Genomic DNA, 15506 nt, shown 5'->3' with positions numbered 1-15506 from the left:
AAGATTATTTACCAATGGATTTGATTCTACTAATGAAAGTTCCCTCAAAAGAATAATTTTGTTGAATTAAATTATCTTTCAAATCCGTACCAATCGATAACAATTCAATGTTGGTTAATTTTTGTATTGTCACCTTAAGGAAACATCTGACCTTTCTCAACTTCTTAAAATAAATTCTAAAAAACAGTTTTTATTTATTTTTTTATCTTTTAATTTTAAAATTATATTTTCAGTTATTATTTTAACTTTGTGTTTTTAATTCAAACAAAATTTGAGCTATTTTCCAATTATTTCACCTTTAGTTGACTTGTCCAAAGCAGGTGTCGAAACCTTGAGAAAGGTCCATTCCTCGACCGGTGCTGCCAGATAAATTCATCGTAGCATAATATTACACACATATGATATCATTTTGGATCTTCGTTTTCTCACACTTACAAACTTGTATTGGCTAACAATAATACAACGTTCACTATTTTTATTAGAGCAACTCTAATGAAGTCCCACTTTATTATTATTGGAGGACTCTGATATGACAACATGAATTGCTTAAAGAAGAAAGAGAATTGTTTTCTGAAGCAACCGTTTCTTATTGAACATATTTGGAAATGTTTTGAAAACAATAATGATAAAAATTAATTTCGTATAATGTTTATATATTTATTATTGATTTATTTTATTTTTAATATCTACTTATTGTGTATTTTTTATCGTAATTTATTTTCTTTCATTGTAGTACAATTATTTTTTTTAATAAAAAATTTAAATTTGATTCATAAATGATTAGAAGAAAAAAAATTTCTAAAAGTTGAATTTCTTAAAAAATTTTACCATTGAAGTAAATTTGTGTTTGAGTTACTTAATGCTGACATGACACACTAAGAACCAAATTTTTCATTTTTCAATGCATGAAACAACTTAAATGAGTTGTTTCCATTAAAGATATCTTATATATTGTTGACATGTAATGATGTATTCATACATTTGTTCTTCGTTGCCTTCTATAAAAAAAATTAAAATATTTTTTTATTTTTTATTATTCTTTTAACTTTGATTTTAAAACTTTTATATTTTAATTATTTTATAATTATTTTTTCATTATGAATTTTAATTCCATGGTATACTTGTCAAAACTGGTGATTGATTACAAAAATTTTCATTCTTTTCTCTCTTCATGTTTTTTCTATTTTTTAACTTTCCCATTTTCTCTTCATGTATTCTTTTCATTTATCTTTTTTTTTTTCTCTATAGTATTTTCTCTCCCATCTTTTCACATGTCCTTGATACTCTTTTTGTTCATTATTTATCTTTATTTGTTTTTTATCATCTCACATAATAGGAGGAGATAGACACAGATATAAAATAAAAATTCATATGCATATATTAAGTATCATATTTCATAAAAAAAAATATTTGTTTTAAAATATCAATTATCTTAATAAATTATCAAAATTTTATTAAAATTATATTTAAAATTTAAAATGAAGGCAAATTCAACTTTCTTTTCAAATAGACAAAATTATAAATATTAATCATCAATTTTAAATGTCACGAGAAGTTAATAATTTTAGTATTTACATTAATCACAATTTTTTATAAAAATATTACATTAAATATATTCTAAAAATCCATTAAATTAAATAAACTATGTTACTCATCAAATAATAATGATCAAAAGTATTTATTAAAAAAAATATTTTTATATAATCGAAAACAAGGAGGAGGAGTGACATTACTGTCACTCTAAAATCAAATTTGACATAACTAGTTGAATTTAATATTAAGTTGGATGCGTAAAATTTATTTAATGACATGTTTGAAATCGTACACTTAATATTAAAAATACATTTAGATCCCACAAATAATGTCAAAATGAAAAAATAAAGACAACACAAAAAAATAGAATATTAAGTGATTAAATAGAAAAAATATTTGTTAGTAATTTCAAACTTCAAATTGTTGATCTGTTATTTAGTATTACCGTTATTTAGAGAATATTAATAAATAATTTTTAATTATCAAATTATTTATAATTAAATTAATATTAAAAAAAAGATAATTAAGTATCGTAAATGTAAATTATCTGTACTCTTTAGGATAGTACTAAATGATGATAAAAATGAAATATTAATAAAGAAGAATATTATTAATACATAAGAGATATTAAAATATTTTTAAAAAAGAATTAAAAATTATTAGTAGAGAAATAGGAATTTTGCAATGAAATGCACAAACACATTATTAGTAGAGAAACTGTAAACCACATTGGAAATGAAAACCAAAGATTGTAATCATTTGGTTGTTTTGTGAAAAAACTTAAAAGATCCAAATGAGAGCATCTGCAATGGGGGTTGCTTATAAACAACCCCATTGGAGATGCTTTGAGCTAAGAATTTGATTATTTGTTATGCAAAAAAATAGTTATAGATACTATAAGAACACGAATAACTAATTAAAACTTATAATTTTGAGGAAGAAAGAGTCTAAAGTTCTCATTGATAAGAGGGAGAAGAATATAGAGAGTTTACAAGTTTTTCTTTTATAGAATTCTAACAACAACTTCTTATTTATAGGATTCTCTAATACTTACTAACTTCTAAAATAACAACTTAACACCCTTAACTAACTACTGCTGTTAGCATCTTATTCAATTATTTCATAACAATGTTCTTCCCTTAAAAGTATCCTTGTCCTCGAGGATGAAATAATGGAAACTTCTTCAAATCATAATAAAATTTTCATGTGCTTCCACTTAACAAGTATCTTAGTCACTTGAATACCATTTCTTTTTGCTGTCATCCAATGCATTATAATTTCATGCTCCTTTTCAACAAAAGCATTATCACCTTTGTATGGAAGTTTATTGGAAGTTACTGCATTTTTTACATGTTTTTTAAGTTGTGAAATATGGAAAACATTATGCCCTTTGGACTGAGCTAGAAGTTCAATTTCACAATCCAGAATTTTGTAGGGACCAAAGAACTTAGGACTGATTTTTATTTTCCTTTGGCCCACTGAAATCTGTTTATAGGGATGTAGTAGTTTGACATAAACTTTTTCATCCTTCCTTTAGCTCTCCTTAAATGGAATTAAGTAACTTTATTTGTTCTTCATCGTCTTCTATAAAAAAAATATTTAAAATATTATTTGTTTTTTATAATTTAATTTTAATTTTTTATTATTCTTTTAACTTTGATTTTAAAATTTTCATATTTTAATTATTTTATAATTATTTTTTCATTATGATTTTTAATTCGATCGTATACTTGTCCAAATTAGCGGTTGATCACGAAATTTTTTATTGTTTTCTCTCTTCATATTTTTTTTCTATTTTTTAACTTTCCGATTTTCTCTTTATATGTTCTTTATTTCTTTATAGTATTTTGGTTAAATACCTCTTTTGGTCCCTTACAATGTTTTTTTGTTTCAATTTAGTCCTACTTTAATTTTTTTATCTCAATTTGGTCCCCAATAACTTAAATTAGTGCACTTTGGGACTTTCGTTCAAATGATTTAAACAGAGTTAACTGTTGGCCACGTGACATCTACGTGGATGCCACGTGGATGTGCACGTGGACACCAAAATTCCGGAAAAAACCTGAAACCTGAACGGCCCATTCTGAAACCAGAACGGCCCGTTCTGAAACCAGAACGGCCCGTGCTGCTTCTAGAACGGGTCGTTCCGCTTTTAGAACGTTCAGAACGGTCCGTTACAGAACGCCATGCTTTTTATTATATTTTTTATATTATATCTATATTAATAAATATATAATAAATAAAAAATACAATAAATTAATATTCATTTATGAATAAAACTAAAAAAAATCAAATAAGATAAGACCTTCCAAAATATTTTTTTTATTTGAATTTATCCAATTCAAAATGTTGACTAAAATGCCGCAATGTATTTCAAAAATTGAAAATAAAATTCAGGGTTTAGGGGTACCTCCTCAATAACAGGTTGTTATTGTTGAGGTACATCGTCAATGACTTCAAGGAAAAACACTGTTTCGTTTTATCCTTGACTGTATAGTGTCAATTTGGTAGTAAGTGGTTCACTCCAGTTTGACTAACAATGAAATAAAATTTGTTATCATTGTCCTTAGTGATACACTACATCACCGTTAATGATATACTGTATAGCCCAAATGTTTAGCAATTGAAGTTATTAATCCTCATTAACAATATTACCAAATCTAGTGTTTGAAATGCTTTGTATTTTAATTTTTTTGCGCACGAAATTCTGGACCAGAACGGCCCGTTCTGGTTACACTATTGGTGTGTTAATTTTGGACCTGGAATGGTCCGTTCCAGGTGCAAATTTTACATACCAATAGTGTAACCAGAACGGGCCGTTCTGGTTCCAGGTGTATTCAAGTATTTTTGGATCCCCTACGTGGCATCCACCTGACATCCACGTGGCTACCAGTTAACTCCGTTTAAATCATTTAGACAAAAGTCCCAAATTGGAACGATTTAAATTATTGGGAACCAAATTGAGACCTAAAATTAAAGTGGGACTAAATTGAAACAAAAAAATATTGTAAGGGACCAAAAGAGAGGTATTTAACCTAATATTTTTTCTCCCGTCTTTTCACATGTTTGCGATACTCTTTATTTTTTATTTATCTTTATATTTGTTCTTTATCATCTCACACAATAGGGGAGCCAGACACAGATATCACGGAAAATTATTTATAAAAATAAAAATTCATATGCATATATTAAGTATCATATTTTATAAAAAATATTTTATGTTTCAAAATATCATTTATCTTAATAATTTATCAAAATTTTCATTAAAATTATATTTAAAATTTAAAATGTAAGCAAACTCAACTTTTTTTTCAAAGAGCAAAAATTATACATATTAATCATCAATTTCAAATGCCATGAGAAGTTTAATAATTTTAGTATTTACATTAATCATAATTTGTTATGAAAATATTACATTAATTATATTTTAAAAATCCATTAAATTAAATGAACTATGTTACTCGTCAAATAATATTTTTATATAATTGAAAACAAAAAAGAGGAGAAGGACTGGAAACCACATTGGAAATGAAAACCAAAGATTGTAATCATTTGGATGTCGTTGTGGAAAAATTTAGAAGATCCAAATGAGCTTTGATTATCACTGCCAAAACGTATCTTCTAATAATAGTGACTAAGTTTTGGGTATAGCTATAACTTGTGTTTAATTCAAACTTTTATTGAAATGAAAAAATAAATCAACTACAATATTTTTTTCTTCTATTTTTAAAATTATTTCATGGCATATTTTTATATCTCAATTCACAATTATACACTACGACTTAAGAGGAGCATAGTGTATATTCGAAAGTTGATTGCATGGGTTTTTGAGTCTTCATGTCTATGTAATAATTTTCTTTAAATGTACCTAAATGGTCGTGAGTGATAATTGATATGTGTCACTCTAACATATTCTTGAAACAAACTAATACACTAGTAGAATGTTTGGAAATGATTTGAGAATGCAATTTTTCATTCATTAAAACAAAAGATGAAAACAATAAATAAAAACTTTAATGAATACGTGTTTTTTCTTATCAAATATGTTCCAAGATTTCAAACCCGTTTTAGGATAGATCTGATAAATACTAAGATATAACACAAATGGAACATCGCATAACAAATTTTTAACTTATTGCACAACCGGTTATTTTATACATTATTTGACAAATAATAAATTACATAAACAAAATAATATTAAATAATAATAATAATAATAATAATAATAATAATAATAATAATAATAATAATAATAATGGTGTTAGAGACATGGTTGTGGAGAGTGATGATGATAGTAGTCAATGATACTAGTGGCAACGGGTGAAGTGGTGATGATTAGAGATAACAAGTACATTTGTATCTATTTAAAATTTATATATATTTTTTATAATTTACTTAAAATTTATGTAATATTTTATTCTATTTTTAATTTATGTCAAGTAAATTTTAATTAATGTAATTTTATAATTATTTTATGTTAATTTTTTTTTTATATTTTTTATCAAAATATAATATTTAATTAATTTTTGGATAGGTATAAGACAAATACGATATACTACTATACTCAATACCCGATTGACATGAGAATAGGACACAAATTTCATATCCGTCGGATATGAAAACGAGAATGGATATAGAGTACAGGAACGAGAACATGAATAAATGTAGAGAAATCTGTATTCATTCTGCCCCATTACCATTCTTAGTGACAGTGGTCGGTGACATTGGTATAACAAACAACAATAGTAATAGGCGACGACAATGATGGTAATGGTAATAAGGGACAGAGCAATAATGGTGGTACAACAATAACGATGATTGTGACACTTTTTTTTATCTCTTTAGTATTTTGTAATTGGGTCAAAATTAAAATTGTTTGATGATTTATAGAATAACAAAAAAATAAAGGTTTTGTCATGTCATTTTTTTTATCTAATTAATTAGGGTTTAATGTGGTACAAATATATTTTTCATCTTCAATATCAATTTTTAACAAATCAAGCATGCCTCAACATTACATTTCTTAATAAAATGGTAATAGTTTAACTAAAAGAATTTTACTCTTGGGTGTGAATAGTTACAAACCCTCTAATATTAAATTCAAATTTTCATGAATTAAAAGGAAATATATAAACACTAACAACATTAATAAAATGGTGATTCTGTTGGTTGATTGATGAATTAGCTTTCTTGTGTTTCATTATAAAAAAATGTACATGAAATAAAAATGTTATTACCTATTTTTTTTTTAGTATAAACTTGTGATCATCCTATAATATAATATTGTGTATGAAATAAACTATGTCAAAAAGAGAATATTCATGATATTTATATTTATGACTTTTTTTTAATAAAAATTAGTTACTATTTTTTTTCATAATAAATACTATGTAATTTGTAACGATGCCATGATTAAATAGAAAAAAAATCGATTTCTTTGCCTATAAAAATTATTTAAGTATTTTTCATTAAAATTGTTCTAAGTGATCAACATATACTACGTTAAAAGATGAATGAGAAAACGTGCAAGTTAAACCAACGCAATTAAACACACCAGCACTCTTTCCAACTCCCTAATGACCCAAGTCTTTTTCTTTGCACCCTACAATGGTTCCAAGGAAAGGCTACCAACCAATCAGGAACCAGTGCCAACTAATAATATCCATTACTCTACATGCATATTTGTGTTTTTATCACAAAACACCGACATCTGATTATAGACAAATACGATGCTTATTTCTTGCTGATAAAAAAAAAAAAACACGATGCTTTCTTTCCCGTCCTTAGAGCAATATTCATATAAAAAAAAATGCTCTTTTATAAAATAAAGCTACACGATTATTATTATTATTTTAATTTTAAAAAGTATTTTTAAGATATGTATGTATAGAAAATGAAAAAAAAATATTATCTTCTCATGTAAGTTGTTGGAATATCTATTTAACGAAGAATGATAATTTCTTATTGGATTTTTAACTTGTGAAAATCTATTGACAATTGTGATTAATTTATCATCAATAAAACTGAGAATATTAGTGATAAAAAATAATAAACAATTTATTCAAAATTTTAAAGTTGATAGAAAAAATAAATTTAAACTCGTAAAACATAATTTTTATTAATTAAATATTATTTTAACATCAATAAAAATCAATCTAAAAACACTAGGTTGAACCCAACTCCTAGAACATATATAATCAATTTTGTTTTTATTCATTAAATTATAATAATAACATTAAAGCTGACCTAAAGTTATGAACTTATTATTTCAAATCTCTAACTAGACCGCCTTTAATGATTACATGATCAATTATTTGATATCGAATAATGAAACAATTATAATATAGGGCTTTGACTGTTGTCTAATCTATGATTTGTCATTTAAGCATTTAAATTTGGGTTTTATTATATTGCAGCGATTTCAAACCTTGTTCTGTCATGGCGCTATGTTTCAGCTAGTTCCTTGTACGACATTGGCACTACCACTACGATTTATTGTTGTTGTGGTCCATTTGTTTGTGTGTTGCAGTTTGCTACGAGTATTTCGCTGATGTCACTTTTGCCACCGGTTCTTATGTTCTGCTTCATATAATTATCTACACATGTATGCTTGTTAATTTTAACTAGTTCCATGGGATACATTTTAGTGAATGCTCGGTATTCTCATATGGTTAAGGAAATAAAACTTGGAAATTTTATTTTTAAAAGCATATTAATTGTATCAAAATCGCATAAACCGTTCAAAATTCATTTTTAAGTTATTTAAATTTTTTAATAAGATATACTAAATCTTTCTTAATCAATCCCCTCAGAATACTCGATGTCAAACCGTTGTCATAATTATGTAGGAGGACGACCACAACTATAACAATTATAATGTTTTATATTTGAAAGTATTGTTTTTGTCGTTTAATAATAACTTGGGGCACTTCTACATAGTTTGCCCTATGGCCTAATCCTTGTTTGAGCACAAGGCCATTAATTGCCAACCTGCACTTAGGTGGATTAGTCTTCTAATATATCTATGGTGAGATACAAGGCCCGTGACTCACATGGACTGTTATTTATTGACCCCTTTAAGATCCATATACAGGTTAACTGGGTTGGCAAAATTGGGAACAAGAGAGACAGAGTATTGAAGAGGATTGAATGTGGTAGATTACAGTTTTACTCCATTTTTAACTCGTGAAAGTTTACATGATATGCAAATCATAAGTACCATTCCCCCCTCCTCTTTCTTATACATATCTTTAATGGCAACTATGCACTTTGACCCGTTATACACACACACATACTACCAATAAAATTAATTGACATCCTTTTTCAAATAGTTGGTAAACAAAAACTTAGGTAAAAGGCAATAAATAAAAAATATTATATGAATTTTGAAGTGTTACGGTGTGAAAGACTTCCTCTAAACCTAGTTCAAGTTTAAAATATTTAAAGAGCGTAAATTACCTCCTCTTAATCTTAAGAGAAAGTTATACATTTGCCTTTTGGTGTATTAAAATCTTGAATTCATTAAATGTATTTTCTAAAAAATTCCAGCATGGCTCTTTCTAATTATAGTTATTATAAATATTTATAGTTCTCAAGGTCTAACCATTAAGATTTTGTCTTGATTAAACCGGTAGTTAACTAACACAATGATTTACATATGCTTGATTGAAATAATTTACTCTCAACATTTGATTAGATGTGCTTGAAATTCTCGGTGAATGTTTATCCCAATGAAGAGTATCTTAGATCTAAATATTCTAGGGTCGACCAAAGTGTTTTGAAGCTTAGCAAAAGCCTATCCTAAAGAATTAAGACCTGCAAATCACCCTTTTTATCTCATTCTTTGTTGGTAATTAATTATAAGAAAACGATGAAAATTCAAAGTTAGAAAAAGCACGTCTAGCTGTAAGCCGGCCATGATGCATTAAACGCACATGAAGTGTGGTACATAGAATTGAATTCGAAATAGTATTGATTGGCCTCTCTTAATTATGGGCGTTATCTCCATCTGCTTGTGGTAGCAGAAGCTATTTAATTCGGCACATCAAATATCATACAGTGACGAGTTCTATATAAAGGTCCTCCAACTCATTACTTGTTCATAGGCAGATATATATCTAGTGAGGGTTACATATTTACCTTAGTAGACACTAAGATGGACGAAAAGAAGCAAAGGGTTTTTGATTGTTGCATATTTGCATGTTTGGTTATCTTTGTTGTTGTTGTTCCAGAAGCTGAGGGTCGAGCATTTTTTGTTTTTGGTGATTCGCTAGTTGACAATGGCAACAATAACTACCTACTCACCACTGCTCGTGCCGACTCGTATCCTTATGGAATTGACTATCCCACTCACAGAGCCACTGGTCGTTTCTCCAATGGCCTCAATATTCCAGACATTATCAGTTGGGTCCTCAATTAATTAATTCTTTGTTTCAGTAGCTTTCAACTCCATAATCTTTTAATATATATGAATATACTCTTAATGTGATTTATCCTAAGCTACATTTATTGTTCGTTATGATACAACATACTTATGCGTCAATAATGTGGTGCATGTAGGTGAGCGAATTGGCTCGGAACCCACATTGCCATATTTGAGTCCTGAGCTAAATGGAGAGAGGCTACTCGTTGGTGCCAATTTTGCTTCTGCTGGGATAGGAATTCTCAATGACACTGGAATTCAGTTTGTAAGCCACCATTTTTTTTACCCTAGTTATGAATGGTTACTTTTCCTAATTTAACCCCTGAAAGTTTTATTTATCTATTTATTTTTGTTTAATTTGGCTATACATTTTTATTTTAAACATATGATTTTTTTTCCCAATAAACCCTTGGTTAGAAGAAAATAACAAGAAATAGAATGTTTAGCAACTTTAAAACTCATCAACTGTAAGTTATTAGGAGTTGAAAAATCAAAACCTTACAAACTAATATATATTAAATTAATTTTTTTATAAGTTAAAATTAGATTAAGATAAGTTTGCATAAAGTTTTCATAAAATAGGAGAAAAAAATAAGAAGAAAAAATAAAATATTTTTTTTTCAAAAGTTGAAGTTAAATAAGTTACATAACTTCTTTCATCTTTACAAAAAAAAATATAAATCCTACCATATTAGTTTATCTAAAATATGTTTTTTAATTTATATATAAATTAGTTTTAACTTATGGAGTAATTTATTACTTTTTTTTATATTAAAACATTTATGGATAAATTTAATTATTCAAACAAATATTAGTTAAAATTAACTTTCAAGAAATTAAAGGAGAGAGACTTTACAAATATTATTTGATATATAAAGTAATTTTAACTTATAATTTTTTTTTTATGTATAAGAATTATAGTGACACCAATAAGATTTGAGAGATTTTGTAATACTATTTCAATCTCTTTATAATTAGGCTAACTTTAATAGTTTAAACTTTTTTATTTTAGAATTAAACATATTTTTAATATTTAAATTTTTGTTCTTAATTTCTGAACAATTTTTTGTTATTTATAATTTTTAAACTTTTGTCAATATTCACTTTTAGTTCTTGAACATTTTAGCAATTCAGTCCCTAGCATAAAAAAATTTCAGGAACTATAAAATTTGTTAAGTAACTAAAAGAATTAACAATAATTTAGAGACTAAAAATATAGTTAATTTTTTTAATTTTATTATCTTATATATATTATTCTCTTATAAATACTGATTAAGAAGTTTTTTGAAGCATGTTCGTGATATATCTTAAACTTTCCTATTTAATTAAGAGCAGGACCAACAATGAATCCTTTAAGCTGTTTGATAGATACTAGCAGCGGTCTAGTATTGAATGATAGCATTAAAATGCTATATATGTCCACCTTTGCAGATAAACATAATCCGAATCAGCAGACAATTACAGTACTTTGAGCAGTATCAACAAAGGGTGAGTGCACTAATTGGAGTAGAGCAGACTCAACGACTGATCAACCAAGCACTGGTCCTCATAACCTTAGGTGGCAATGATTTTGTTAACAACTACTACCTGGTGCCATTCTCTGCAAGATCACGCCAATTTGCACTACCAGACTATGTTGTATACCTTATTTCCGAGTATCGCAAAATTCTTGTGGTATTCATTGCTATCCTTCACTTCTTTTCTCTTGCTGTTATTATAGTACTATCCCTTTTTAATTTGGCTCATTACTTTTTGCTAATGGTACGAACTTTGTCATGCATATCACCAATTAACGATTCAGAAAAGATTAGGGTACAACTTAGGCAAGGAATAATAATTTGAACAATGTATATATAGATTGTGATCAATAAGTCATGTTCACCCATCATTGAACTTCAATTATTTTCTTTTTGTCAACTACATATGCTATTTAATATGCAATAGTCTATATCCAAAAAATGCTGCTTTAAATTTTCCATATTCCTCTTTAATATGAGAGAAAAACTTTACATGGGGATTTTCTTTTTATTTTATTACTAGTATTTTAGTATAAGTATGTAATGCACATGATAAATGTATTTTTAATATTTTTAGTCATTGTTGATTTTTGAGAAAGTAACATTTTCATGTTTTATTTAATCTTTATTCATATAGTTAGGAATGAGTAATGAATGTGTTGTTTTTTTTTATATATTGGATATAGTCATCTTCGAATGAGTACCAACTTCCTTTTTCTACACTTTTTTTTTTGGTAATTATTATTTGAATTTTAGTAAAATGTTTTCAACAGAAATAAATCTCTCCCACCAAACATGCACCTTCATTTATAAGTTTACCAATAATCATTCTTGAGAATATAATTTTTAAAAGTGTAATAATATTCTTTAAAACCAGCGCATCTAATACCTCTGTCAGATAATAGGTTCATGTAGTAAGTGACAGCATTCATTTGTAGTACTAGGCTACTAGCTAGTATAGTAGTAGTAGCCGCGGAGATTCTTGGGTTATTTCTTAAAGAGCATCTGCAATTAAAGTTGCTTATAAGTAATTTCTTGTGTTACATCGTTACTAAATCAGTTCTGCCTCACTTTATGGGTTACTTAAATTTTAGAGAAACAACTCTGCTAAAATTTAAGCAACCCATAAAGTGAGCCAGAGCTGATTTGACAGTGATGTAGTACAGGAGGTTGCTTATAAGCAACCCCTTTAAAGATGCTCTAATACATCTGTCAGATAGAGGACACGTTGATAAATTTTCTCGAAAAAAAAAAGTGCTGGACCAGACTTGGCCAATACACTTTTTCAAAGTTATATAGTAGTAGGTGTTTTACCTAGGTAGTCTTAATAATTTTGAATCTTGAATTTAAAAATGAAACCTCTTATTAATTATTGACATTAATCATAACTCTAGAAATCGCGAACCAATATATATATATATATAGTGGGTGTGTGTGTGAATATGAATTAAATATTTTATGATATGATGTACGCGTGCGAGTGTGAAGCAAGTTGAGTTATGGCGCGACGTGACGGGTTGCTGAAGGCATTGAACATTCATTCTACCGATTTGTAGGCTTCCTTCAGAATGCATGACCCAGATTTTTTTTATTTTTTGTAATGCATGATAAAGTTTACAAACAGTGACCTATTAAGGAACATGTGGGCCAACGAACTATAAATGTAGAATTATTATTAGGAAAAAAGAAATTCTGACACTTTTAGATGTAGTGTAAGCATGATACAGATAGAAAGAGAGAAGAGATGGGTGGTTGATGACGAAAAGAGAGTTATGGAGAGAAATGTTGAGTGTTTCAAAAATAGGGAGGATTAGTCGCCAAGATGTGTTATTTTACGTACGTTGAGTATTAATAGGTGTGCATTGCAGAGGCTTTATGAATTGGGAGCAAGACGAGTTTTGGTGACTGGAACGGGACCTTTAGGTTGCGTGCCTGCAGAGTTAGCACAGCATAGCAGAAACGGGGAGTGTGCAGCGGATCTGCAACGGGCTTCTGACTTGTTCAATCCTCAACTTGTCCAATTGGTTAATCAACTCAACTCTCAAATTGGTTCCAATATCTTTATTTCAGCAAATGCCTTCCAATCCAATATGGATTTCATTAGTAACCCTCAAGCTTACGGTATGTAGTACAATCTCTCTTTTGCTTTTACTCGACTAGATAAGGTTGTACCGTATCTTTTAATTTTATGGTTGCCAAGTAATTAATAACGTGTTCGTACATTCCACTAGTATTTTCAATTTTAAATGAAATTGTATTAGTTACCATTTTGACATTGCATGCAGGCTTTGTGACATCAAAAGTTGCATGCTGTGGACAAGGGCCTTACAATGGGATTGGACTTTGCACTCCGGCGTCTAACCTCTGCCCAAACAGGGATTTATATGCATTTTGGGACCCCTTCCATCCAAGTGAGAGAGCAAACAGATTGATTGTGGAGACGTTCATGATTGGAGACACCAAATACATGAACCCGATGAATCTCAGTACCATTATGCATTTGGATTCAACGACCTAATTGTTATATTTTTCTTATTATATATGCACTAGATCTTGTGTTATATATTGATTGTTTAAGCTATATTGTTACAAATTATTTGAAACACGGGATTTTGTAAGATATTTTTTCTTCTTTAAGCTTTGCTTTGAAGGGAAAAAAACGAAAAACAAAAGTCTATGGCGTGTCAATGAATGTTTGACTTTAGATATTGTAACTTGTGGACCATGTATGGACAGTATTGTTGGGTATTGTTATTTACACACCCCTTTTCTCTAATTTCACACCTCGTGATGCTCTTTTTTAATTTTTGAAAAGATTTTTTTACCTCATGTTTTCCTTTAATTAATTTTCCTATTCCTTCCCCAGTAAAACTTCTTTTTCATCCTTTTCTCCCTCTCACTCGCACTACACAGCAAATCTTTTCACCCATTGACGAAAACTCTTTTCATTATTTATTATGTTAAGGTACAGGTACATAAAGGAACAGGTAGATAAAGGAAATGTGTTTCAGTTTTTGTTTTAAAAAAAAGAAAAAAGTAAGGATGTGAACTTAGATATTTAGAATATGGGAATAACAACCCCCTGTATTGTCTGGGTCAACCATGTGAGATAATTTATGAATAACAACACCCATTTATTCATATTGTATTTTATATATATATATATATATATATATATATATATATATTGTCTACGTGTCTTATAATATTTTATTTTGCTGTATATATCTTGTGTCATGTCCAAATTTATACTACATAGCCATGTTTAGAGTTCATGTAGTTTGTTAAATGTAGGCATATTTTAGGTTTATATGCTTTGGTCTAGTCAACTTCAAGTTCAGGTAAAGCAATCGAACACAGTTACCAGAGTGTCATACAAGTGATCATATCAATACTATATATATATATATATGGAATCAAATCATCACATCCTTAACCCCTGCTCAATACAAATGGGCACAAGTTTGATAATCATATGAGCTTGACTAATTTTGGAGAAAGTGAATATCATATGTGTGTCTAAATGTCAAATTTTATTTTGGGTTAAACCCACTTGAAAAAAAATAGTATATCTTTACTATTTTAATATTTGTTATAAGCTTTAGAATAATAATAACTTTCTTATACTTGATAACCTGTTTGAACCTAAAGTTCTTGCACCTTGGCATACGAGTTTCAAAAGTTAAATTTAGAACGTGTGCGGATAAATAACTTAATTAAATGCTTGTTGAAAAAGTGTTTATCATATAAATATTTATTATGTATATCATATAAACTATGCTCTATGCGTGTTTTTACACGCAAGCCATTCTCTTATTTATCTAAAAAAACATGAATAGCTTAAGTTCATAAGTGAAAAAATAATTTGTCTTATTTTCAAAAGTAGTTAATGGAATTATTGATTAGTAATATGGACGTTACGTTTGTTTTAGTTTTTTAAGAAAAACATCTTAAAGTTTATATATATATATATATATATATATATATATATAATTTTTTTTAAAATTAAATACGTTTTTACTACTTATAAAATA

The 15506-nt window shown here is 27.9% G+C and overlaps 1 protein-coding gene across 1 annotated transcript; it reads left to right on the top strand.

Moving 5' to 3' along the window:
- Window positions 1-9621: 9621 nt before the first annotated feature.
- On the top strand, window positions 9622-14248 carry LOC109798148 (GDSL esterase/lipase LTL1). Its single transcript, XM_020358384.3, has 5 exons — window positions 9622-9935; window positions 10093-10220; window positions 11387-11629; window positions 13341-13593; window positions 13758-14248. Exons 1-5 carry the CDS (start codon window positions 9689-9691, stop codon window positions 13988-13990), a joined length of 1104 nt encoding a protein of 367 aa, XP_020213973.1. The 5' UTR covers window positions 9622-9688; the 3' UTR covers window positions 13991-14248.
- The last annotated feature ends 1258 nt before the right edge of the window (window positions 14249-15506 follow it).

Source organism: Cajanus cajan, chromosome 6 (genome assembly GCF_000230855.2).
Source record: "Cajanus cajan strain Asha chromosome 6, NIPB_CcT2T_4, whole genome shotgun sequence".
Taxonomy (NCBI): domain Eukaryota; kingdom Viridiplantae; phylum Streptophyta; class Magnoliopsida; order Fabales; family Fabaceae; genus Cajanus; species Cajanus cajan.
The sequence above is the reverse complement of the archived record's forward strand: the minus strand, read 5'-3'. Positions and strand labels throughout refer to the sequence as shown.

Excerpts from the sequence above, each read along its gene's own strand:
- LOC109798148 (XM_020358384.3), top strand. The coding sequence starts at position 9,689 with ATGGACGAAAAGAAGCAAAGGGTTTTTGATTGTTGCATATTTGCATGT. Across the intron at positions 9,936-10,092 it reads CAATATTCCAGACATTATCA|GTGAGCGAATTGGCTCGGAA; the intron begins GTTGGGTCCTCA and ends TGGTGCATGTAG. Across the intron at positions 13,594-13,757 it reads TAGTAACCCTCAAGCTTACG|GCTTTGTGACATCAAAAGTT; the intron begins GTATGTAGTACA and ends CATTGCATGCAG.